Source organism: Catharus ustulatus, chromosome 2 (genome assembly GCF_009819885.2).
Source record: "Catharus ustulatus isolate bCatUst1 chromosome 2, bCatUst1.pri.v2, whole genome shotgun sequence".
Taxonomy (NCBI): Eukaryota; Metazoa; Chordata; class Aves; order Passeriformes; family Turdidae; genus Catharus; species Catharus ustulatus.
The window spans coordinates 50,536,817-50,564,678 of NC_046222.1; the positions used below are offsets into that span (position 1 = coordinate 50,536,817).

Sequence of the window (27,862 nt, forward strand, 5' to 3'; positions counted from 1 at the left end):
CGGCTGAGCGGCTGCCCTGCTTTCCGCCCACCCAACCGGCTGCCCTGCTCTCCGCCTGCCCAAGCGGCTGAGCAGCTGCAAGGCTGAGTGGCTGTTTAAAGGCAACGTGGATCCGTTGGAAATGCTTGTAAAATGACCACACTATTGTTCGTATCTTTTTCCACTCGTAAATAAAACTTGCAGGGTACGCTGCCACAGCTATTGTCTGTATCTTTTTTCACTTGGAAATAATGTTTCCAGGGCTGGCACCTGCCAGTAAACCCTGCGATCCTGCAATTCTGTTACTAATTGGCAACTTTGTGAAAGTTGCACACGGATCCTCGCTGTGAACGAAAGTGCGGCTTACAATCCGGTGCGGCTTATTTATGGAGGAAAAACGAAACGTTGCTGACACCCCGGAAATGCGGCTTATAATCAGTGCTGCTTGTAATTGTGAAATTATTGTACTTGAGTCAAGCCCCACTATTTCATAGGAAACTAAGAATGGTATTTGGAAACCTTTTAACAAATGTTTGTGGTTTAGAATTGGGTGACATCTCTGGAGCCATCATATTCTACTCCTGTTCTTGCAGACAAGCAAAGGATACTTAAAAAAAATGAGCAAGCTACAAGATAAACTTGTAAGGAAAAGAGATCTCTGAAGGCAGTTTCTGAGTCTCATTCTAGTAATGAGTCTATGAACATTATTCAGCCTTTAAGCCAAAATTAATCATGGGTAATTCGTACCCATTTGTACTTATCATAATATTGTCAGTTAGTTAAAATAGCTCTTCTGCTCTCATTTCAAAGAGAGGAATAGAGACTGTTTCTTCTCTGCTTTGTTTTGGCAGGCTATAAGCATTTTTGCTTGGCTTGCTGGTTTCTCTTTGAGCAGTATGCTCTCCCTTTCTCTGGACGTAGGCTTGGGCGTTCTTTTCCCTGTTGCAGTTGGAATTAATCTTCCCTGAATGGGCCAGGATTATGCACAGTGTTTCAGGTAATGTCTTATTGCTGCCTATCCTCATCTGTGGGAGCAGTAATTCCACTGGCACCTTTCTTGTTACAGGATGAATAAAATTTGTCATTGTCCTTCCAGTTTGAAAGTTGCCTTTCTGCATCGACTGCAGTCTGCTTTGTGTTCCAAGGCCCTGCTTGCCCATTTTTCCATTGCAAGGCTGTGGCATAACTGTTAATGTATGATGTTTGCTTTTTGATCCCTTGGTGAAACTGATGTGAGCCTTTTTGAAGCATAAGATCATTATTAGAGTTGGAATTTATACCATCAAACTAGCCACACTTTTGGTTGATACTGCCAGTGGCTTTGTGTAGCCAGTTTTCTGACTGTCTAGGGCTTGGGAGAAGGGCTGCATAGCACTCAAAGGAAGGCAGTCAGAGCAAGAAGCTGCTTTTTTAAAAATAGATTATGTCCTGACATAGGAGAAACTCCTTCTGGAAAAATTGTGCTCTTTTATAGGATTTTGGAATTACTTAGGTTTGGAAAGACCTCTGTTGTCATGTCCAGCCATTAACCCAGCACTGCCAAGTCCAGCACTAAACCATTGTCCCTCAACACATCTGCATGTAACAACACATCTGCATGTCTTTTAAATACCTGCAGGGATGGCAACACAACCACTTTCCTGGGCATCCTGCTCCAGATCTTGATGAGCATTTTGGTGAAATAATTTTTCCTGATAATTGGTCGTAGCTTCCCCTCCTCCTGTGCAAATTGAATTACTGAAGTAAGCATGGTAGTATTGCAAGACTAGATTTTACAGGGTAACATTCCCTGTGGACAGCAAAGGTTAGCAAGCGTTAAGGGCAGGGGTGAAATGGCATTTGCAGCAGAGCTAGAAATCCTCACTTAGATGAAGAGTGCTGTAGTTGTGGAGAGCTGTACGGAAAATGTGGGAATATCACCAGAGGAAGTAGGTCATGTTCATAAAAAATTGTGCTGACTTCAGCTCATATTTTATGTGACAGATAATTGTTGTTAGTGCAAGAAAAGATTGGCCTTAGTCATGCTGCAGTTTTCCTGGTTCCCTTACTACTTCTGTTGATTATTTAATAACATCCTGTTTTACTTCACTGTCTCCTTCTTCCTGAAGCAATTTAACAATTTTATGCATCATCGGGACACTTTGATTTGCTGTCCCTCAGGTGCCCCATGGCTGTGTGGAATTATTATTTCCTCATTTCAAGAGGGAGATGGAGGGACCTTAGTGTGAGCCCAGGACCTGCGCATGGGAATGCTGTTTTCCTTGCTGGATCTTGAACAATATGAAAACAAGGGCAAGATCAGCTAGGGATGCACATGGACTTCTAAAACAGATGTATTGGCATCTTTGTCATTTGCTGATTTCTATTTTGTTGAAGGTCTGTTGGGTCTCCCTTCTTTATACGGGGGTACCCAGACTAACTAGTATAAGAGAAACCTTTTTGGTGGGGAAAATAGGTTTAAGTCATCATGTGATAGGCAAATGAAATGGAAGGCAATTTACTGGGAGCCAAACACATCATTTTTGTCTGCTTTCTCTGTGTTCTACAGAACTGAGCTAGGAGAGACAGAAGCAGCTAGATAACAAAGTCATTAGGCCAAAAAATAGCCTTTATCATTGGCAGATATCATGCTGATTGTCAAAGCATGTTTCTTGCAGTCTACTTTGTCTGAACTGTCTTTGTTTGAGTTCTGTCAGCTGCTGGACACAAGTCAAGTCATCTGGTAGGAAAGGCATGTGGTTGATGGGCTGGAGAGGCCTGATTCATGGAGACTGAGGTTGCTGAAAATGCTCTTTACAGCCCATGTGATGGGTTATCATCTGCACAAGCTCTTTCAGATACTTCAGACAGCGTTTGCATTTGTCAGTGTGAGCGTTTCAGCCTTTCCAAGACAGTGGTTCAGGAATCATCTGTCCCACTGCAGCAATCATTTCCTTATTCTGATGGTTTTGCTGATGTCTATTAGCCATCCTATTTTCTGGGTTGCTTGTGGCTGTCTGGCTTTGACTGAACCCATCAGGTTTTTTAAGCAAACTGAAAGAATGTGGATTTAACACCTATTCAGCACAAAAGGCAAAGGCAGAAACCAGAAGAATGATAAACTGAGTACACAGATGCATAAAACAATAACAGGTGCTGTCAGCGATGGCAACAAAGGCCAAAACTCCTGTAACACGATGGTGATGGGGTGCAAAAGGAACTTCTCAGGTATTCTCTTGAAGAGTGTCAGCTGGGACTGATAAGAAGGAAAGCAGGATGCTATGGAACTTTTAGGAAGATAGAGGGGGTTTTGGGTATTTGAGAGGATTGCTGGGATGTTTAGAGGAAAAATAAAAGGCAGGAATAGGAATGATCAAGGTGGAGTGGGGAGGAAAAAAGCTGTCAATCTCAAAGTCTGCAAAGGCTACCTTAGAGCAAATAAGGGAGAATTCTCTGTTGCCTCACTATACAGATCCTTCTGCTGCATTACTTAAAGGTTTCTCATATTTGGGTCCAGCTTTGGTGATAGGTTTTTCTCTGTGTTCTCCAAGCTGAATCACATTTCATGTGAATAGGTTAGATTTTTTTAGGTACATGATAACTGCTACCTCAGGAATAAGGAGAAGGAGAGACTTAAAAGGGGATCGGAAAGGACAAAAGGGAACATTACTTTTTTTCTCTTAGAGCTCTGACCAATATCTGCATCTTTCATCAAGGAGTAGTTTGTTGTATCTGCTACAGATGTGTCCATATCAGATCACAAGAGACATAATATTTTGGTTTGGACATTGAGTTGCTGAACTGTCATGTGATCTTCTGGACAGTTAATTAAAATTTTTAGCATAAATTTAATATGTGAATTTATGCTGATTAAAGAAAAAATACTTTGTTCTAAGGACTGGCACATTGTGTTCTTAAAGCCTGCAACATCATTCACCATTGAGGGGCTGGTGTTTGATGCTGTGCTGTGCCTGTTCTGGCATGCAGTTACAGTAATTTCACTACTATAATGCGCACCCTTTTGGCTAAAATTTTCCCCGTAACCCAGAAGTGCGCCTTATAATCCGGTGCGCCTTGTCTGATGGACAAAGTTCAAAAAATTTGCCTACCCGGAAGTGAGAGCTGCGAGCCACGGGGGGAGCCGACAGGGCCATGGCTGCCAGGTGGAGGCAGGGCAGAGTGGCGGTGGGCACGCCCTGGCCCCGTGGAGGCGGAGCTGCCCCTCCAGAGGCACGCCCTGGCCCCGTGGAGGCGGAGCTGCCCCTCCAGAGGCACGCCCTGGCCCCGTGGAGGCGGCACGGCCCCTCTACAGGCATGCCCTGGCCCCGTGGAGGAGACACAGAGGGGCGGCGGCCACAACCTGGCCCCGGTGAGGCGGCATGGAGGGGTGGCGGCCATGCCCCGGCCCCGCCGGATACAGGCAGGCCTGGGGGCCCGCGGCACCGCCCCTGCCCGGTACAGGCGGGCCCAGGGTCCCATGGCTGCCGGGTTGAGGCGGGGCCTTGTCCAGCAACCGCGCGGGGGGAGCTGGGGGCGGAGCCTCACTGCAAAAAAAAAAGTGCGCCCTATAGTCCGGTGCACCTTATCTGATCTACAAAGTTGCGAATTTTGCTGACTCCCAGGGGGTGCGCCTTATAGTCCGGTGCGCCTTATGGTCGTGAAATTAATGTAGTCTACTCCACACCAGCCTGTACGGTGGAGAGTGTTGGATTTGTGACTAAAGCAGTGTTGATAAGCCAACAGTGCTTTGTCTATTGCTTAGATTGTTCAGGCTTTCTCTGTTTCCCATTCCTGCCCCTCCTCCCTTTGGAGTGGTAGCCTTTGCTAGGAGACTGGCTGGGCATTGGTCTTGTGGGAAATTGTACGTGATTGCCTTTGCGTTGCTTCTGGTTTTTGTTGTGGGTGTGGTGTTTAATTCCTCTTTTTTTCACTTACTAAACTGTCTTACCTCACAAATTTTCTTGTGCTTTTGTTCTTCCTTTCATATCTGACTGAGAGAGGTGAGCAAGTGGCTCTGTAGGATTTAGCTTCTGGCTGGGGTTAAATTACCACAGGTGGTCCCCACCTGTAATTGATAAAAAAGTGCAAATAAGCATTTCTTAGTTTTTCCCGTACTGATCTTATTCTTTTTAGGAATAACAGGCGCTTAAAGAATTCCATATTTGTGGATTCTGCCTTAAAGTGCCTCGATTTGATGTAGAGTTTTACCATGCTGAAACTCTACAGCCTTCTGCATTGATTTCTGTTGCTTTGTCTCCTCTTCGCTATCTCCCTGTTTGATCTTATACTTGATGTAAAATTTCTGTGGGCTATAGGTCCTTTTTTTCCAAGAAATGCCACACTGAAGACTGGTCAGTGAGTCATAATGCAAGTCTGTCTCAAATTAAATAGTAGAGAAGGAAGCAAGCACACACATATATATATACTTCTTTTTTACTATCTCAGTAGCAGCTAAAATTTTAGCACTTATGACAAAGGTATAAATAGAAAGGAATTAATTTTTTTGTTTTGTCTGTTTTGTAGTGGAAAAATTATATTTTATTGATAATAGATTGTCTCTGAAGTAAATTCTGTATTTAAAGAGTAGTTTAATTTTCTGTTGGCACTAAACTGGCAGGATTTTGACTAGTCTTGGGTAGTCACACTTAACTACAGTTTGCTTAGATAAAGTTTTTGTTTCTTAGTAATTGAATGAGTACAGTGTGATTGTAACATGATCAGTAGAGCTCAAATAGACTGATGCTGTCTCCATTCAGTTGTTGTGCTGTGTATCATCTGTTTTCCTTTTGGTGGGGTTCAAACTATAGTTTCTGAAGCACTCTGCTGGTTTAATGGCTCACTGCTGCTGAAAGAAGTTCCAGGTGTGTCCCTTTGCTAGGGCTGTCTCTGCTGTTAGTACCCTGATGTGTTTCAGCTCAAGAGCTCTGTGCCAGGTTATCTTTCACCAGCCTTTGTGCATCCAGAATAGTTTTCTCTTGAACTGAGTGCTGTGTTATAAGTGGCTTCTGTGAGTGTACTAACTGATGTAATCTGTGTTGTGGTAAGAAGCTGGACCCTCTTCTGTAGAGAGTGGTGACCTTGTAGATCAGCAGAGTCCACCTTACAAACCACATATTGGTTTAGCTGACTGCATTGACAGGCTCTACGTCAGCCATCCCATTCAGTCTCAAATGACTGCAATGAAAATGCAGCATTTTCAGATAATTGGAAGTGAGGAGAAAATGGGGTACTCCAAATGGGACTGTTGAAGATTACAGCCTGTGCAAAAGGACAGATGCCACAGCTGGCTGTTTGCAGAGTCATCTTGGTCTTGGATAATAATGAGGTTTACATAGAGTTGAGCTTTTAGAAAATGAGTAGGAAGTGAATGCCCTGAGGGGATTATGACCTGCTTTCAGCTTTGGTTTGAAATTAGTGATTGGTTCTTTCATTAAAAAAAAAAGTGGTTGTCTATGGCTTGCAGATTTCAACTTTTCTTGTTTGTGTTCTAAGTATCCCAGCTCTGGATGTATGGATATAACTGTTGTGGACTTCTTCTTTTGCAGTTACTGCGGGAGCTCAAGCATCCAAATGTCATTTCTCTGCAAAAAGTGTTCCTTTCTCACGCTGACAGGAAAGTGTGGCTTCTCTTTGACTACGCTGAGCATGACCTCTGGGTAAGGTGAATTTGTTTGTAGGTACCAAGCTTAGAGTTTTAGTTGCAGCAAAGGGACAGGGCCAGGGGAGACACATGATTTTTAAACACAGTATAGCTGCTTACTGCATGTTTGTTGGAACCAAAGGAAAAGCAATGGAAAATGTTAAGTAAACTCAACACACAGTTAACCTGTGGTCTCTTTAAGAAGATAAAAAACGGCAAGAAATCTGCAGAAACCAGTTCTCAGTAGCTAGAAGCCTACTTAAATAAATGTAGATATAAACCCCTATTTCAACTAAAGTACAGTGCAGGAAAATGTATTGATTACACAGGTGAATTACCTTTGAAAAATGACAAACGTCTTTCTGAATAGGACAGTTCAGAGTTTTAGTCGCCTTGCTTGTCATCTGTGAATACATGAAGGGAGAGCAGTGGTACTTTTATTTAATTCATAAATTTCAGTGGGAAAATTTTTTCTCAACTCGTCTGCAGAAATTCTGTGTATTTGGAAGGAAAGCTATTTATTCCTAATTGCAAGATACAGCTTTAAAATAAAAACCTGTTGGAGGCAAAGTAAATTTGTTTTAAGATACATACCATATTCTTCTGTTAACTCAAGATTTGTAAGCTTAATGTCTATTTGGAATACTTTAAAAAATAAAATAGCATGGTAAAAAAAGAAAAATACCACACAACTTTGACTTCCCCAAGAAACAGTGTGTGTGCTTCAAATTAGTGCTGACATACATTTGGAGCATTGTTCTTAATGCTACAAATGCTGACCTCAGAAGATGCTCAGATTCCTATCCAAGGGTGCAACAGAAACCTTTTATAACAAGGTGGAAATTTTTATGAATGTGTACATGTGAGAATTGCACAGTATGAATAGTGAGTTGTTTTTTTTGTCAGCATGTCGCTTAGCAAAGTCACATGTTACCATGTCACAAACCAAATTAAAAGTAATTTGTTTTGAAAATGGTGTTCCTTATAGTTTGGAATTATTCAGTAGCATTTTCCTGAAAATGAGCGAGTCAGTTTTATTTCTGCTAAACTAAATGAAAGATGTTTTCTGACAGTTAAATGTCTTGGATGTTCTGATACTTGGTATTGAGGTTTAGTTACCAGAGTAAAATTAGCGACAAAAAAAACTGCAATGTTGAGACATTCCTAAGGCTGACAAACAACAACATCTTGAGGAAATGGAGTACAGTCAATTTGTTTTGTTTTATGTTAATATGATGGAAAAATAAGGGCACTTTTTTTTTACTGCTCTCCCATGTTTATGATCTGCTAAGCTACAGAGTTCTAGGAACGTTTGAGGGTTTTTGTTTTTCAAAGTGTGCTACAAGGCTTCATATTTGTTAAGGATGTTATTACTATGACCTGTCCTTGTTTGTATTGATATATTTCTGCATTGCTTCATACTCAACCTAAATCACTGCAGAAGTCATTCTGTTAATGAAACGCTGGTTTGTATGTAAGTAACTTGGGAATGACCCTCAGTTTTGACCTTTATGCTTCCATGCATATACAGTAATTTCACGAATACAAGCCGCACCAATTTGACCAAAATTTTGGTGGAAACCCGGAAGTGCAGCCAATATTCCGGGGCGGCTAATACATTAACAAAATTCTAAAAGCTGCCAACACGGAAGTGAGAGCCCGCGGCAGCCCCAAACCAAGCTGGAGCCCGGCCGGCCCCGGCAGAGGTGGGAAAGCCTGGCAGAGGCGGGGCCAGCAGTGTGGGGGGCAGGCGGCAGAGCCTGAGGCAGCAGGGCGGGGCAGGGGGGCGGCAGAGCCCGGGCCAGCAGGGTGGGGGAGCCCGGGAGAACTGGGGCTAGCAGTGCAGGGGAGCATGGCAGAAGCAGGAAGGCCGACGGGTGGGGCTGCCTGGCAGCGGGGGAAGCCCAGCAGAATCGGGGCCAGCAGCGTGGGGGAGCCCGGCGGTGCGGGGGCCTGCAGTGCCGGCCAGGGCGAGGAAACGTGGTGGCGGTGCAGACGGGAGGGGGCGGCCGGCGAGCCCGGCGGCGGTGGCGGCAGCCCTGCCGACAGGGCTAGCGAACGCGGCGCGGCGCGGCCAGCGAGCCCGGCGGCGGCAGCCCGCCGGCAGGGCTAGCGAACGCGGCAGCGGGGCGGTGCTGACGGGAGAGGGGGACCAGCGAGCCCGGCGGCGGCGGCAGCACCACCCGGCCGGCCCCGCCAAGCCATGGCGCTGAGCTGGGCCACCCAGCCCCGTCGGCAACCATGAGCGGGCCGAGCCTTCCTGGCCCCGCCCCGAGCCAGTAAAGCCCGCTATGCCGCGATCCTGTTACTAATTGGCCAATTTGTGAAAGCTGCGCACGGATTCTCGCGACGAACGAAAGTGCGGCTAATATTCGGGGTGCGGCTTATCTATTGACAAAGACAGCAACATTGTCGAGGCACCGGAAGTGCGGCTTATAATCCGTGCGGCTTGTATTCGTGAAACTACTGTACCTGCATGAACTCCAGATTTCTCCAGCTGCACCAGCTCCTGGTCGTTCACTGTATCTGGATGTGAGAAACTTGGTTGCAGTGGCTGGGCTGGCTTCGTGCCCCAGAGAGCCAGCTATAGATCAAGTGCTCCAGCCCTGTGTGTATTTAGCACAGCACGTTTTAAGTAAGTCTGGGAAAGGGCTAGATAATACAGAGAGTAGTAGAACAGGAGCAAAAGAAGTCTAGGATAACCATCTGTTTTTCTTCCTGTCTCTGGAGAGTCACATCTCTGTCCACTGTATGAAAATAACATTTGTTTTGGAGTTGGTGGAAGTGAGAAGTGAGGGGTGAGAGGAGATGAGACTTGTGGCTCAGACTGAGAGATGCTTGTGCATGTTGTGCTTGGCTGACAGTGCAGGGACTGTCGTCTTTTCATCAATGCTTGTTTGCTCTGTGCATCTCCATTTTTGCCATTGTTAGGGCAGAAATGTGCCTGTTCCTCACAGGAAAGCCAGGCTTGGCTGCCTGAAGCAAAGGAGGGCATGTATGGAACTGGGCTGCAGCAGGAGAGGAAAGGAAATTTCCCAAAGGGTGTTAGATTGTTGGGTTAGCTAATTGGCACCTGGAATATGAGGGGTCATGAACAGCGGAAGAGCACATGATAGAAAATTGGTGCCAGTTTTTGGTAAACAAGATCTGGGCTGTTTTGATGATCACACAAGTGTGAGCCGTTACAGCAAAAAAGTGTGACTATGTTAAGAAGTTTGTTCTAGAAATTGCCTCTGTGTTTGAAGGAGGCAAACATGGAAATGGTTACCATGACTATGGCACGCCTTGCTGTTGAACTTAGTGACACCTGGGACTCAAGCGCTAAGACAACACATCCTTTTGGGCTCCTCCTTGGTGCCAGACTTCCCTGCGTCTAAACTTGGAATTGCTAAAGGTTCTTTTTTCATGTCTGGCTTGGTGGCTGACTTTCAGATGGACAGATTTGTAGACTTACTCTGTCAACAGCTTCTGTTTTGAGAGTACTGTGCTCTAAGGGTATAGTAAATAACGAAGGAATAAATCTGGGCTTCTGATTTAAATGTGTAAAATTCCTAATACAGTTTCAAAAATTTCTACTTGGCTTTGTCTTGAATGTTATGGTTATTATTACTGTAGAGGAAAACTTAGAAGTAAAATGTAGGAGGTAATACACTTGTAGTTCTGTGAATTTGATGTACAGGGTATCAGCCTATTCTGAGAAAAAGACTCTCCAAATAAAAATGCCTCTAAAACCTGAAAGATCAGTGATCTGCAAGGAAATGTGCTTTGATGGTCATACTGGTTTTGTATTCCTCATGCTCTGCAGGGCTTGGCTGCCTGCTAGGGTTAAACCACAGCAAAAATTGTTTTAATTTTTAAGAGATTGCTTTGGAGTAGTGATCACTTTACCTAGACAAAATTCATTTTTTTAGTACTTAAGGCATATGTTCCTAGTTTGGAAAACAAATCATGGAAGATTGAAAAAACCCTAAGAAGTCTGTATAAGGAGTTGATGGCAATCTTTTGGTGTAAACATTGTGCTTCTTTTATTTTTGTTTCCTTTTTCCTCTTTGCAGCATATAATCAAGTTTCACAGGGCTTCTAAAGCAAACAAGAAACCAGTTCAGTTACCTCGGGGAATGGTGAAGTCGCTGTTATATCAGATCCTAGATGGTATTCACTACCTGCATGCTAACTGGGTGTTACACAGGGATTTGGTAAGTGGTTCTGCAATGGGTTTTAGCACTGGGATGGTGATTGAGGGCAAGGGTTTTTTTTGTTTTTTTTTAAATGAAAAACCACTGGGAAACAAAAACCTTGGTGCTAACAGCCTGTGCTAATACATATTTTTACACTGCAGTCAGACGGCCTTGATTAGTAGAGTGAACTTTAAAAGCTTGCTTGATATGCTTATGAGAGCAAGTGTATCAGATGGCTGTTTTTGTTTTTTGATTTTCTAAATCAACTATTTTAAATGGGTTCATTTAAATAGGCATGTTGAGGTACAAAAAATGCCTCTAGTGGTATCACTGCAGGCAAGATAAATAACTAAATACAGCTTTGATGTAGGTGGGGAAGAAGGATTGGCTGTAAGAGCTGCTGAAAAAAATTGTTTTTTTTCCCTGAAATTATCAGTTTAATGTAGGAAATTCACTTTTGAAAGCATTATTTTCTCCTAATGTTTATAATCTACCAACAATATAACCATGCCAACTTTAGATAATTTCTGCAAGTAAACTGATGTTTATCCAAACTACAATATAAGGAAAACATTTTTAACCTGAGTTAGTGTCTTTAACTAGCAAATTGTTTTCAATTGGTGAATCTCACCAATTCTTATATATTTGCCTTCAAAATATGCCCACAGCTAACTGGTCCTTTTTGTCTCTTGTCTTGAAATTGGGTAGTTTCTCCGATCCACTTGTCTGTAACTCTTACTCTTTGATAGCATTATTTTTTATAATTTACTTCTTAGTGTACCACCTATTTGATGCTCCCATGCATGAATGAAATTTCAATAATTAGAAGTGTCATTAGTTTGATCTTTCATTCCTATGAGTCACTATTGCCAGTGATATTGTGTGTTTGGTGAAATAAGTCTGGCTTCCTTACAATTCCTCCAGAGTCACTGTTGTCTTTGAAATAGCTTTAATAGTGCTCCTGGAAATACGGTCAAGGACTAGTTTTTTGATGTCTGTTTTCATGCCTGATGCATGTTTTTACAGAAGGACAGTTTCTCCATTTAAACTGAAGGAAAAAGGTATATATCTGATAAACAGCATTTTCAGAACTGAAATACAAGGAAACCTTGCTTTATTGCAGTGATTGTGTGGATGGTTTTGATTTGCTCCTGGTTTTAGAAATGGAGCAAAAGCCTCAGCACTGAGGGGAAAAATCATAAAGATTCTGGTGGCTTTGTCATGACTCATGAAGTAGTGGAGCAAAACGTAATATAGAAATACATAATGCATGTTACTACTTAGACAACTTTATTATATTTTTAAGAGGCATACAGGAAGCAAATGATTTGTCATGAAGAATCTAAATTTTTCTGATGTTTTACTTTTTACAGTTCTGGAAAATTTATGAACTTAAAATAATGCTTAAAAGAAAACGGTGCATGTTTTTAATTGGATGGCTCAGGAGATTGGTAATTTATTACAGAGCCTTTCACTTCTAGGGCTGTAGCTGAAATACGGTTTAAGTTGGCAACTGCAAAAAAACCTACTACCATCTTATTTTCTGTGAAATGAGTTGGTGGTCTCAGTCCAGCATGAAGTTTCCTTCCTTCCATCAGAAAATAAACCATCACAATTGGCTGTCTTTTGATAATCTGAGGAAGAGACCAAAAGCTTGAGGCAGAGACTGAGAGGTCTTCCCACCGGAATCTTGTCAAGCTGTGTTGGTGAGAATCCTGTGAGAGCTGTACAAGGACTACCTGTGCCACCTTGTCCATGGAAACCTTTGGACTTTTTATTTTGAAGCTGTCCAGTTTGAGCTGAATTCAGAAGGCACATATTTCATGCAAAACAAAAGACAAAATTGCGCCTACCAATGCTTTATTTCTTTTATCAGGTCTGGAAATAACCTGAGTAACAGAAGGAATTCTACCTAGTGTTTTGTCATGGAAAGACAGGGTCCTGTTGGTAAAGCTTGTGAATTGGGACTTCACTAAGATTCTGGCTCAAGCAGTGTAACTGACATTAATGCTTAGATGTGATTTTTCTATTCTAGAATACCTGTAATAATATTCTTCAGGAATATCAGTGTTAAGTCATCTATTTTAACTCCAGATTGGATGACTGGACAGATTTACTATGTTTTTCCTACTGTGCCTTCAAACAATAGATATTGCTGTAGTTTCTAGATGTTTTGTTTTTCTGGATTTAGATACACCCACAGAGCTGCTTAAGTAACATGCCTGCTTTTATGTCATATACTAGAAGAGTGGTGGTGCTTGGGGCATGTAGGAAGCTAAAGAGTATAGCACTTGGCAAAAGAATCTGTTATTCTCTCATAGGATAAAGAATTTTTAAATGGGTATGAATTATCAATATAGTTACTTTCTAAGTGCAGTTTTCTGGGTTTGGATTAGTTGTCTGTTGGAGTTCTTTTTTGGTGGTTTTTGTAAGATGTCTTAGTTGAGTTAGCTTTAAGGTAGGTAATTTTTTAGAGGATTTTTGAGATTTTGACTTCTCTAACCAGAAACAACAGATGGCATAAACCAGCTCCTTTCTTGCTACCATCTACAAGCCAGGCACTAAAATGTAGCAGCTATTAAAATCACATGAACTTAGACTGAAATTTGTCTTCACATTGTTGAAATCAAGAAATCTCAGCTCATCTAAGTTTTGTATGAAGTGACTGTATTCTGTATGAAACAGTAAAATCTGTTGGAAGACAGTTACTGTCTGTTGTGGGGTTTGTAGTCATGGTACGCCTTTTACCAAGGAAATGTCTGCAAATCTTTGCAGTAACTTAAGTACTTAAATCTGTTTTTCTTTCACTGTGTACATGAAAACCAATTCACCATTTCCTTCAGAGCAGGGAGAAATTGATTGTATTTACCTTTGAATACTACTGTACTTGAGTAGTTAGCTTGTCCATAAGTCTTTGAAACATACCAGTAAATTTTTTCAACAAACAAACACCAACCCTTTTAAAATTTCTTACTTGACTTGCATATTCTTCAGTTTCTTTAAATTTCATGGCTGAGAGCAATTGAAAGCAGATTGTTTATTCATGCTCTGACTGTAGCAGGAAGGAAATAAGAACACTTCATATAATTACCACAAAGTGCATCAATTATAGTTTTAATAATATTTTGAATTTAGTTATCAAGCACACTTGAAACATACTGCATTTTGCTGACTTCTTTTCTGAGCATTTTTTCCACTTTATAATATGCAGCTATTGTGCTTCTTCCTTTACTCAAAGTTCCTATTCCACACTAAAAATAAGCATAAGCAGATGATTGGCCATAGATCTGTTTTCATCAATATGCAACCTCAACAGCAAGGGAAACGACAGCATGCACTTCACAGCATGCTTGGAAGGTTTTTTAAAGTAACAGGCTCAAAATAGAGGTCCTTTCGCATGGTACAATAACTTTTAAGCCTGTTAGCATTTGAAAGTGCATCTTTGTTTAGTTTTTTTGGTAGTAGTCCTGTCTGCACAGTCAGGATCCAGTCTCAGGTAAGAGATGAACACCCCTCCACAGCTTCTGTGTGGTGACAGTAAGTAAGATTAGTCTGCAAATTACATTAATAATGGAATTGGCACCTAAGCTTATATAATAAAATACTTCCATGGTGCAGCAGTGCTCGGAAACATACCACCACCCCAAAAAAAACCCCAACAAAAAAATCTAGAGGAAATCTCACATGTCTCACATTAGCTGGGACACTAATACAAAATGATTTTTTGTTTCTAAGTCTTCAGACTACATTCCCTGGTCTATTTCTTTGTGCATGGTGTGAGTGGGTGTTGAACAGATGAATTGCCACTTGGCAAGTGAGGTATGGAAGTGGGGAACAGAGTGCCGGGCTTCTGCTTCCCATTTTTCCCCTCCCATCTCTTGCCAAAGGAATTAACAGTCTCCTAGCCTTTGTCGATACCATCATGTCCTAGTTAGCCTGGGATTGTGTCGCTGTGTCTGAACATTTGCAGACTGGCACTAGTGCAGTCTGGGGAAGGCATTCCTAGTGTGGAGCTCAGCTCGAGGGATGCTGTGGGACAAGCACTGCCTTTGAATAAGCTTTGAGACAGTCACGCTTTAATACAGTTGACAGGTAGCTTTCTGAGATCTGGACTCTTCCCAAGGATACCCGCTACCACGTTTGGGATTAGTGGGGACATTAAAGATGTTCTTTTAACAATGAATGAGGAAAAAACATTGCCAGAGTCTTTTTTTGTAGACAGATCTTAGTCACTTTCCAGGCTCCATAAAGTGAATCACTTAAATGTGTGCTTTAGGCAAAGTTAAATATATGGAACTTTTACCTTGGCAATTTACCATTTTTCTCATTAGAACTCTAGAATCCAAGGATGTCACCCTGTCAATATTTAAGGATTACAGTAATTTCACGATTACAAGCCGCACTATTTTGACTTAAGTTTTGCTCCATACCCAGAAGTGCGACTTGTATTTGGGAGTGGCTAATACATGGAAAGAAATTCAGAAATTTACCAACCAGAAATGCAAGCATGCAGCAGCCCCGAGCCGAGGCAGCTCCGCGGCGAGGGAGGGGGAGCCGAACCGGGTCAGGGCAGCTCCGTGGCGGGGGAGGGGGAGCCGAGCCAAGCCTGCACAGCCCTGAGCCAGTAAACACCGTGTTCCCGCGATTCTGTTACTAATTGACCACTTTGTGAAAGTTGCACGGGGATCCTCGCTGCGAATGACAGAGCGGCTTATAATTGGGTGCGGCTTGTGTATGAACAAAGAGCAAAATGTTGCCGACACCCGGAGGATGTGGCTTATAGTCAGTGCGGCTTGTAATCGTGAAATTACTGTACTTCAGAAATACAGGAATGCCCTTCTGTCTTTCTGTAGAGCTTCCAAAGCTCTGGTCATTTGAAGGAGTGAACCTAAATCCTTGAGAAGAAGAAAGTACAGTAATTTCGCGATTATAAGCCACACCATTTTGACTAAAATTTTTATCCCAACCCGGAAATGTGGCTTACACTCAGGAGCGGCCAATATATGAAAAAAAATCTGAAATTTCCCAACCCAGAAGTGCAAGCCGAGGTGCCAAGCCAAGCACCTGCCAGTAAAACCTGGGATTGCGCGATTGTTACAAATTGGTTACTCTGTTGTGCGGCAGGTGGAGGTGGGCTCCGTGCCGGCAGCGCGGGGAGGAGGTGGGGGGCTCCCTCCTGCTGGCCCCGTGGCCCAGAGGAGAGGTGGGGGCTCTGTGCCTCCCTCCTGCTGTGGGTGCGAGCGGGCTCCATCCCCGCCTGCCGTGGGTGTGGGTGGGCTCCTGCCGCCACTGTGGGGCAGTGCCGGTCTTGGGTGAGTGAGTGGCAGTGCCGAGCTGGGTCACCTGGCCCCGTTGGCAGCCCCGAGCGGGCTAAGCCTACCCGACCCTGAGCCGAGCCAGTAAACCCCACGATCCTGTGATTCTGTCACTAATTCGTTACTTTGTTGCACACAGGTCCTTGCTGCGAACGAGAGTGCACCTTATAATCCAGTGCGGCTTATAATCGTGCAATTACTGTAATAATAGTGCACATTACTAGAAATAAGATTGCCGCTTTAAAAAGTAGGGTGATTTTTTGCTCTAAGTAGATCAACAAGTAATAGGTGTTATTTCCCAAAATGTATTATAATGACTTGCTGTGGATTTGCTTTCAGAGGATGAAAAAATTCTTAGCAATCCAAAACCAATCACTCTTCTGGTCATCAGCTGTTACATTTCCCAAGATTTTTGTTTCCAAGGTGTTTTTCATTAGGTGTGTACTTCAGTGAGATCACAAAAGAACAGTGTGTCTGGCAGAATTTTATTTTCTTGCATGTGCTTCTAATCACATGCTTTCCTGTGAGATGAACTTTACTATAGTTCTAAATATTCCATAGTTAAAATAATATTATCTAGTGTTTCTTAATTTTTCTGTTTACAGAGAGCATGACTACTCCCTTGCCTGCCTTTCTGAGCACTTTCTTAATATATTAGATTACATTTTCAAACCAGTAAGTAATGAAAATGTTGAAGTGATCAAAAGAGACTGCAAAATTTTAGTATTTGGTGCTCATGCCAGTAATTAAAAAAAAAAAAAAAAAGTGAAGCAACCCAAAAACCCATGAAACAATAGTCTACTAGGTCAAACTTTTTGCTAAGTGATGTCTGTCAGTTTTGCACAAATGTAGATTTAAAGGTAGAAAAGGAGCATATTGTTGCAGTGCTACCAACCTTCTAGTTGGAAAAGCGGTGAGAGATCTTTGACTTCAGTATAGAGAGGCCTGTAGAGATATATCAAATCATGTGCTTCATATTTATATATGCAAATAATTGAGACCACTCTCTTTGAAAGGTCATAGCCATCAGAGGAAGTTCCTGAGGGGAAGAAAGCAAATGTCACTCCAGTCTTCAAGAAGGGTCTGGGAAATTACATTCCCAGTCACTCTTGCCTTGATCACTGGGAAAGTGATGGATCAAGTTCTCCTGGAAGCCATTTTTAAACATTTGGAAGACATCAAGGTGATTGAGAGTAGTCACATGGATTTTTATGCAGGGGAGATTGTGCTTGGCCAGCCGGAAAGCCTTCAATGGCTAGCTCGATGGATGAGCAAACAGTGGTGGATGTTGCTTACTTTAATGAGGCTTTCAACTCTGCATCCCATCCATCCTTGTCAACAAGCTAATGAAGTACACACCAGTACTTCCCTAAGCACAGTGAAGGGCATTGAAAATGAGATGAGTTGAAGAACTCAAAGGATTGTGACCAGTGCCACAAAGCTAAGCTGGACACCAGTCACTAGTGGAGTGTCCCAAGTGCTGATTCTGAGTTCAGTGCCATTTAACATCATCATTGGTAACCTGAACACTGAGAGAGCACACCCTCAGCAAGCTGGCAGATAATTTCCAGCAGTGCCATCCAACCTCAGCCATTCTGTGAATGTGTTGTATCTTCATCATTTGATTTGTCTTGAAACATTCAATTATTGCTCTTTAAAAGTCTAAAATCCAACTCATGACAAATCAAGAGAAGAGATTCCAGGTGCAAGGGTGGGCTATGTGGGAGCAGGTGTAAGATGAATATGAAAGATCAAATAGCTCCCAAGGAATAAGGAACAGTGTCAAACAGTGAAATACCAAATCTTTGAAGTGCAGCAGGACATTTTTGCGATGTATCTTGACTACAGTATGATGAGAGGAATGACATGGTGCCATTTTCTTTTCCTGAGGAAAAAGGTGATGTATTCCCTAAAACCTTTTTGGAAGCTGTGTGGTCAAAAAATTAAAGATACACTTCTACTGGATTATCAGTTGTTACAGACTTTGGTACGAAACATTTGTGTAATGGCAATATCTCTGCAATGATATACCCAAGCTGTAAACTATTAGGCCTGTATTTTCCATTCTTTGCTGAAAGTGCTAGGTACTGAAATCAAATGGAAAATATAAAAATAAAATATTCAGTCTGTTCTTGCAGTTGTGTTTGGGCTTTCACTGTAGAACTTCCTGGTGATTTTGTAAATCAGTCTTTAAAGATAGTGAAAAGATTTTTTGTTTTCATTCACAGCCTATGTCCCTTCAAGCAATTTTTGCATCAGAATGTAATCTTTCATGACTTTTTAAAGGTTGATCATCTTTAACCTTAGGACTTACAAGAAAATGCAAGGCCATGTAAGAAGTTTTAAGTAAGGATAGTGAAAGAATAGTACCCACTCCAAGATTTATGTAGTTTGTGAGATCAGCGGATAACACTTTAAAATTTTTATCCAAGCAACCAGTGTTTAGCAAAAATGCTAAATCAGTCCTAGAAGTTATTCGATAATCTTTTATTACACAATACTGTTAGATTACAATTTATAAAAAGATGGAGTATTGAATAGGGGAACATTTGATGAGTATTTTTCTGATTGCAAGTGAAAAACTCATTTATTTGCTTGATTTAAGTGCAAGTAGGGGTGCAAGGAAAGGTCAGAAATCTCTATTCTCTATTTTCAAATCTACCTCTCTCAGACTATTGCTTTTATTCAAAGCCCCATTTGCTTGATTGTCAAGTCCGACCCTATCTGTAATTTTTTGTAGCCTTTCAGTATCTTTGGCAGGTGTTTCCAAAAGGTCTGACTATATCTGTGTGTTTGGGGTACTGATTTATATTGTGTCTGGTGGAACCTAAATTTAGTTTTTCTTCTTTTTAGCTCAGTATTTCTTTTCCATAAATATCGTCAAAATAAGTAATCCTGTGTGTAATAAAAGCCAAGTCTCATAACCTTCATGTTTAAAACTGGCAGTAATACTGATAACAATTTTTTTCTGTGTTAATGAATATATCTTGTTTTGAAAATGGAGTAAATACAATCTGTGTCAAAAGTTTAAAAGGAAGGTCAAGGTGGAACAATATATGTATTACAAGAGGTGTTTTACTAATTTACCAAGCCAATAATATGACCACATTTAGGCACAAATACAGTAATTTCACGATTACAAGCCGCACCATTTTGACTAAAATTTTGCTCCCACGCTGGAAATGCGGCTAACACTTAGGGTCGGCTAATATGTGAATAATTTTCTGACATTTCCAACCCCAGAAGTGCAGCCGAGGTGCCGAGAGCCGAGCACCTGCCAGTAAAACCTGGCTTTACGCGATTGTTACAAATTGGTTATTTTGTTTCGTGGCGGGTGGAGCCGGGCTCCGTGCCAGCAGCGCGAGGTGGTGGGGGGAAGGCGGGAGACTCCCTCCTTCAGGCAGCACAGCCCGGGGGGAGGCAGGGGGCTCTGTGCTGCCATCCCCGCAGCCTGGGGGGAAGGCGGGGGGCTCCCGTCCTCGCCTGCCTCCGCAGGAGCAGGCAGGCTCCCGTCCCTGCCTACCATGGGAGCGAGGGGCCTCCATCCCCTCCTGCCGCCGCGGGTGCTGGCGGGCTCCATGCCCCCCTGCCACTGCGGGGCAGTGCCGGGCCGAGGTGAGCGAGCCCAGCGGCAGCGGCAGCTGGCCCCGAGCGGTCCCGCTGAGCGGCAGCACCGAACTGGGCCACCTGGCCCTGTTGGCAGCCCCGAGCAGGCCGAGCCCTCACGACCCGAGCCGAGCCAGTAAACCCCGCGGTTCTGTTACTAATTGGCAACTTTGTTGCACGCGGGTCCTCGCTGCGAACGACAGAGCGGCTTATAATTGGGCTTGTGTATGGACAAAGAATGAAATGTTGCCAACACCCGGAGATGCGGCTTATAGTCAGTGCAGCTTGTAATCGTGAAATTGCTGTACTCACTGTTGCTGCCTAGAGGAAGCGTAGGTAAATTTTTTGAAATTGGCATTCCAAAATCTTCGTAGACTTCTACATGAAAGAAGTACAAGGTGCAGAGAATAAATGGAAAAAGTAAGAGTCCTTATTGAACTGCCACCAGATATGTTAGGGACAGACAAGTGCAACGCAGATGAAAATTTGTAGGCATGAAATTGCATCATTGCATGATTATTGATGTTTTAGTGAGATATTTTTGCCTTTTCTGCTGCAGAATTGTCAGATGCAAGAAGCAGTGGAAGCAGACTATTTTTTTCCTGACATTTCTACATCATTGTACATGGAATAATTTTAACCATCAATCTTGGACTAATTAATAGGCAGTGAAAACTGTTGTTAAAGGGAAATTCCAAATTTGAATCTTCTTCCTGATTCCTCTGGCGCCCTTTAGGACTCAATTCAGTGTTTCAGTGCTGATCTTTAACCATTTGCATCTTTACCTTTACAGGGTGTGAAATCAATTCAGACCTTTTCCGTGCCTTTGGGAAGTTTATCCTTGTCTGGTGGAATATGCATTTAATTATAGCACCAGAAATACATGTGTCTTCATGTTGCATATTAACTTCTAAACTAAAAACAAAGTGATGCTTTGGACTTATAAATAGACAAAATGGCTTCTACAGTCTCTAGGAAGAAATAGTTTAGAAAATGCAAGTTGTGTTGTGTGTTTTACAATAAAAAGAAAATTATGTTGGTCTATTGATACTCTATGGTTCCTTAAGGAGACAAAGCTTACTTGGCATGCTGATTCTTAGTTTCCTCAAGTGACCTTTGTATCTGTAAGCAAATTTAAGATACATTTGGTAAAAAGCTACAGTATCAAAACAGGCTGTTTCTTTCAAATGTCACGAAAAGCAAATGTCATATAGAGGAAGGCATGTGTTCTGGGAGAAATATATTGATAGTTGAACCGGGGACAAATACTGAAAAGCTTTTTTGCTTTTTTCAAGTTTACAAATATTTTGAGTTTTCAAAATTCCAGGTAATTTTAGTAAATTTATAACTGAAGTAGAATGGTGTACTTCAAGTAATACGTTGAGGAATATAATTTGCAGATGATTACTTATATCTATCTGCATATATATATGACACATTGGGGGATGAAAATGCATCAGCTACTGGGCAGACTGTATTAGATTTTTTTCTTACCTGTAGCTATAAATTTGTCGTTTTGTTACTAGCCTGTTTTTTCATTTGCTGACTTTCCAAGATGGCCAAATATCTGATTCTGTTGCTGTAAATAGTAATGTAAGTAGTCCTTCACTGTTAGAACCTAAACTCAGTCATCTTAGTAGTTAGACTAAACTGACTGCAGGAACTCTCATATCTGTATATGTAAATACAGAGAGAGGTAAGAGTTTTGCAGAGGGAAAGCATGCTAGAAACTTCAGATCTAATTCCTGCCATAAAGCTGATGAGCTATACTAGCCAGAAGGAAAAAAAACAAAACCAGCATAACTTGTGGTTCTGACCCAAGAGAAATATGGAGGATCAAAAGCTCTTTGATGACAAATGTACCTTTAAAGTACGTTTAGTCAATAAAAACCCTTCAGTAGGATTTAGTAAAGACCCTAGGTTGTGATTTTAGAAACACCTAAATGCAGTTTGAGTTCTAGTTTTGTTGGATTTTGTTACTGCTAAGTACCTTGTTAAGGTTGTGGAAAAGTTGCCATGTCATAAAATGCTGTGGAAGGTAGGAATATGGATTGCTCAAAATATAGGAAATAGCCATAAGTGTTTTCACTGCAGTCTGCTGTGCAAAGAAAATGCTATTATTCTGTGTGCATGATCTATATTCATGATACAGAAGAAAAGATGATAAGAAAACAACCCTTTGAGGAACTCTCATCTGAGGAGTTTTAAAGTAACATTATGAATGGGACACACTTATCCCATGTAAAAGCTTGTTTTTTATGAATTCCCAACTTCATCTGTCTTACCGTGAACATGAGTGTCACAAAAGGAGTTACTTGGGGTGCAGTTTGAAATACTGTATTTGTGCACAAAAGTGCTCTAACAGGACACAGGTAAACACAAGAGAAACCCATGCAACCACTGGAAAGTGCACAGTAGTAATTTACATAGACTTTTCACCTTTGGTATTTTTTCTTAATTCAGAGCAGGGAGGAGTTGTTTGTAGTCCATATATGTGGGGTGATATGAAAGTATTATTTAAATGACAAACAACAACAAAATAGGGCTTTTAAAGAAAATGGCAAGGGTTAACACTGCTGCATGTAAACCAAAGAGTAAATAAGGCAATTTTCTGCCTTTGTTAGAAAGTTTTGAGATGTGTGAGATTGAATGCTTGTCATCCTGTGGAAACTGCTTCAACAAAATTACTGAGCAAAAATGGTACTCAGGGTTTTTATTACACATTTAAAATCCTTGCTTGTGAGGCAGACCTTTGAATTTAAAAGGGAGATGGAATAATATATAGAATAACATAGTACCTGAAAACCAGTTTCAGAGCATGCTTTGATCCTGCTCTGATGTGTCCACAGCATCCAGAGTCATTCTAACCTGTGGACAGAGTGATTACACTGCTGTAGCAAAATCCACAGGAAAAATATTTCTTCAGGACTGTTCATGTTAATGTATTGAGTTTGTTACTGCACTTTTGAGTGATGTGTTAATGATATTTGACATGGTAGATTTTCCTGCTATAATAATATTTTTGCCTACGATATCCATCTTTCCTTGCTTTGAGGCTTAGTACAGAAAGTCATGCCCTGCCACTTGTGCTGACATTTCTAGGGAGTGAAAGAGTTGGCCTGAAAAGAGTAATGATGTTTTTTTTATTCAGCTTAAATTCAGTTCCAGTGAAAGTGAGGAAAGTCTGTGTATTAGGCAGTGTGTGCACACTTTTAATAAGTTACATTGCCCCAAGTTGGCAGTAATTGAGTGACAGCAGTGAAAGAAATTTTTGGAGTGTGTTCAGAGCCTAAAAACATTGTAGTGAGACTAACAGCTTTCATCAAGCTGAAACAGAGATAAAATATGGTTGATGGTAACTAGCAGAAGGCCCCCTTGGCATAGATACAGCATCCCTCTATTTTCTATCCTATCCAAATACTTCCTGTACTTTTAAAAATTTTGGACATGTGTGCTTTGATAATTTAGGGGTTTGTTTTTGTTTGGTTGTTACTAGTAATTTTAAGGGCTCCTAGATTTAAAGATAATTTTATTTAGATGCTCAATTTATCTATTTTAAAGAACTCTGGAATGTTCTTTATAAGAAGATCATGAACAGGAAGTATTATACTAAAATAGGCTTCCTTAATTTTCCAGTGCTTTTTAGAATTAATGTTTTCTGTCATCAGACTATTTTAATGTTTAGATTTAATACATACTGTGAAACTATTGTTTTCACCAGTGTTTGTGGTGGTCTTTTGATTATAATGTATTTTAAAGCCTCAACCAGTCGCAAAAGAAAATACATGTCTTTGAATTCAAGGAAAGCAATTAACTTGAGAAAAGTGCTGATACTATCATTTGAATAAGGTTGTATTGTCACTGCTATTGTGCTAGAGTACTGTTCAGTACTGAAGTAGTCAGTTCTGTTCCAAGTGGAAAGAAAATGGAATTATTTTTGAATGAAAATGAAATTATTTTCTCTAACTGTAAACTGATCCTGAAAGACAGTTCCAGTGCCTAAGAATGCAATAAGGGAGCATACCAACTTGTTAATGAGGAAATATTTTAATGTAGGTTATGACTGCTTGAAGATCAACAAGATTGTTAGAAATGTACAAGAAACATAAACATTGAATCTTTTGTGAACCATTGATCTTGAGGTGTGGATTTTGCAAGCCAAAGCTGAAGGCTAGTAGGTTTTGCTGCACAACTTTTCTTGTCAGGGGACCTAACTGGGAAGAAGTGATAAACCACATCAGTCTCTTACAATTTCTATCACCATGCCACAAAAGTGCTCTTCTGAGCAAACTGCAACTTGCTAAGCCCTTGCACTTGTCTTCAAAACCTTTTTGATATTTTTTGTTTTCTTCTCAGCAAGACATTTTTAACTTGTGTTTCATGCTTCACAGGCACTTGCTCACATGCAGCTGAAGAAGTTCAATTATGATTTTGTATGATTCTGGGGTTGTGTTTTTAAATCTATATTGTTTTATATGGATTATAATTCCTATATTGTCTAGTATGATACTTTGAAGTCTAAAATATAAAGAAGCCATTCACTATAAATCATAATAGAATCATTGTTGAGGTCATAGTTGCAAAAGCAAAATAAGTTAGGGATAAAAGCCCTTGTAAAGTTCTTGTAAAGTTGAAGTGCTCTTTTTTAAAAAATTGAAAGCCAGTATTGTGTTCTTGTAAATTTATGGCTCATCACAGGTAGAAATGGATGTCATGGCTAGTTCTGTAAACTGGTGGCACAGCCAGTCAGGATGCACAAATGCCAGCAGTTAACAAATATCACTGGTGTGAATCAGCCCATCATTGAGTCCTCTACTGAGTAATGTTTTAGGAGCCAAACTCTTAAGTATTGGATTATCCAAATGAAAATTGGTTAGGATTATACTAAAACCTTATGAAAAGGACGTGTAAAGAGTATGAGTTTGTTCATTAGTATACATAGGAATGTTGCAAAAAGTTAATAGCGTGGATGGGGAGGAGATAGCACCCACGTTATAGTACCATAATAGGTAATTCAAAGGAGTTTAGATTACTTACTGATACCTGTGTTTAAAATCAGTCTTTGAAAACTGGTGATTGTCAAAACAAGACTAGTAGCAAAACGTGTGTGGAATAATAGTTCCTGCAGACCTGGTTTGATGCTAGAAATACTAAGTATCAAAAATTGCAATGGGTAAGCTGTCTAAGAATGCCCAGTTCTTTTCTCACTGCTTTGTTGAGTAAAACTTAGTGAAAGTATTTGGCCTAACACCAAAATACTTTTCCAGGAGCGTGAGACAATGTCCTAGGATTTTCAGACGTTTAGTATACAAACATGGAATAAATAATCATCTCCTGCTCCTGTCAGAAAATTCCTTTGAGCACCAGGAATGATGGTTTTTTCTGTTTTGTCACATCTCATCGTGACACAGACTGGTCTAATTTTCATTTTGTTTGCATTTTTGCCTTCAAAACAGCAATTCAGCTAAGTTCTGAAATATAGTTTCCCCTCTGTGAAGGAACACAAACATTTTCAGTGTATGTTAAGAAGCAATATGTGACTGCAATATTCATTCAAAGTAGTAGTCCTGCCAAAAAGATACGAAGAAAATGCCTGGCTGGTAACCTTGACATGAATCAATAGCCTTGCACACTGAGGCAGGATACCATACAGGGATCATACAAAGTGGAAGATGCTGTGCAAGGCATGTAAAGCAGTCCCTCCACTGCATTTTAGCATTAGTGAAGCCTCAGCAGGAGCACTGTGTAATTTGGAACACTTGAGTTCAAAGAAATGAACGACCCAAGGCAGAACAGCTAGAGCAAATCCGCAAGAATGATCATAGATCTAGACAAAAAATAACCTACTAGGAAACACAGAGCAAGAGAGAGGTTTTGGGGTTTTTTTTCATCTAGGTGGTAGGACTGAAGAGAGATGTTTGTCCCAGGAAATGTGAGAAGTTCCTACAGTGAATGAGTGGTTGTGCCTTCTGCTAATGAAGAGGCAAGGGGGCTTACCTTGTCTTTTGTGTTAGAAGGAAAGGAAAAACACTGCAGTGGAGAAGAGTGAAAGAGAGAAGATTGCATGGGAATTGTGCAGCCTTCATCACCAAAGACTTCAGGATCAGAGTGAACATGAGCAGCATTGTGTGAGATGAGGCAGATGGGTGAAGGTGACTGTCTCAAGTTCTTCACAGATCTGTAAACCTCTCTGGGTTTCTACCTCCCTTGGTTGAAATTAGCCTACTTTTTAGGATTTCTTTTTGCCTTTTGCAAATAATTTTTAAATTAGAAGTATCAAAAAATATATCAGTGGGATCTTTATTCTCTTTTCAACAGTAATAGTGATTAAATGCACAAGATTAGGATTTGTCCAGGAATCATAAGAAGAAGTCCTACAAAGCCAAATATAGGACAAGGTAAGATTTAGTGCTGTGCCATGGTCACAAGGTCATTCTTTCATGAGAATGAATTCTCCCTCTGCTACTGAGGTGGGTTTGGGAGGAGAAGCGTGATTTTTACTGAATTTAGTTCTGCGGGATTGCCAGACGCTTTTGTTGGTCTCTGAAACACTCAACTGTACATCACTGCATGGCTCTTCACATTTGGTTTAGGATCATAACAGGTTTCTCATGTGCATTTGTCTGGCATGCACAAATTATTTTACTGAATGGCAAAAGTAATTATGCCTTTATTAGTGCAATAGTTAAGCACTTTAACTTGATAATTTGTAGCTATAAAAAAAATATAGCTGCCTTAAAGTAGAGTGTTTTCAGAGCACATTATAAGAATTGCTAAAATATTTTGCTTCACTTGCTCAGCCCAAGTAATTTGATAAGCAGTTTCAACTTCAATTTTCTCTGGATAATTAGAATTAAACTGAAAATTAACAACTTAAACTAATGCTTATCCAAATTTCTCCCTTCTGTTTCTAATGAGTGCTTATTTTTCTTCGCAAATAAGTTCTTGATGTGTAAAGAGTTGCACAAAGAGACAAATCTGGGGAGTTGTTCAGTTGGGTTTTTGTTCCAGGTAGTGGACTTGATTAAAAGATACCTTACAGTAATTCCTTGATACATGAATACATGTATTCACTTCTGTTAGAGGACTTAAGTGTTTTTCAGGGATTCTTCAAAATACGTATTATGTAGGTATACCGATACTATCTCTATACTGATTTCTGGTAGATATTCCCCTATTGAATTTAACTTGAATGGTCTTGTTTGTAAAGTTCTTTGAACTAAAAATGTTCCAGTCTATGCATACAGTGATTTTAGAAATTGAAGCCTCCAGAATGAGACATCTAATTTATTTTTTTTAACTGTCATGTACTTTTACAGCTGTGATGTGACTACATAAATATTTTTGTCTGTAGGAAAAAATCTTCTGTTCCAAACAGAGCTGTGTCAGTGAAGGAGACCTTTGACTTTAGAAAAAGGTGAACTGGATATTCTAGACCAACCGAGGGTTCCTTTTTATTTTGCTGCTTAAGAATACTCCTACACAGATTTCTAAATTGTCTCTATTGTTAAATGTGTTCTGTAACTTCTAAAATCTGAGTGTGAATCAATCTGTTGATACTTATTTTGCTAACTAGTATTGGCTTACTGTGCTTTCTCATCTTTTCTCTACTTGCCTTCATCTTAGGGTAGAAGATCTTTGGTGCAGGAGTTGTTACCCAGTGCTGTGCTGAGTAGTCATCTGTATAATGCAGTCTTTATGTGAATAGGGCTTCTTGTCCTTAGCAAAATCCAAACAGTAAAGTATTTTGTGGTGAAAACACCATGAGGATGTTAAAAGCATTTTTGTAGAGTGTTAGCAACCTGTGAACCTGCGGGGGGGGAAAGTGGTACTTGATGTATTATGTCCATGTATTATATATCTGAAAGATTTTAGTGCCTGTGTAATGTATTGTTAACTCTGGTGAAAACATAATAATTATGCTTGTAGCTTAACACCACATATATATTGAAGCAAGTTTTGTAAAAGATGTGGATTTGTTCTTTGAGTCACAGTGTAACAATAGAAAGATCTCTTTGGTGAAATTATGTGTTTTCATACCTAGAAGATTGAATTGCCATAAAGTTCAGCACTATGAATTTAAAGATGTGTGCTGCTTGTTTATTTCTAGGACTTTTGTAGAAGCAATCTAAATGGAATGCTTTGAGAACTGTGTGCCTCCATTC

At 40.7% G+C, this 27,862-nt stretch overlaps 1 protein-coding gene across 3 annotated transcripts in view; it reads left to right on the forward strand.

Moving 5' to 3' along the window:
- Positions 1-27,862, forward strand: part of LOC116992495 (cyclin-dependent kinase 8) — a 79,166-nt gene that overhangs the window by 31,678 nt on the left and 19,626 nt on the right. For 2 of the 3 annotated variants that reach the window (XM_033052182.1, XM_033052183.1), the window contains exons 3-4: positions 6,504-6,614; positions 10,654-10,794. In XM_033052182.1, coding sequence (XP_032908073.1) covers positions 6,504-6,614; positions 10,654-10,794 — 252 coding nt within the window. Of the gene's footprint in view, positions 1-6,503; positions 6,615-10,653; positions 10,795-27,862 lie in introns of those variants that run through there. The other variant, XM_033052181.1, reaches the window with a different exon arrangement.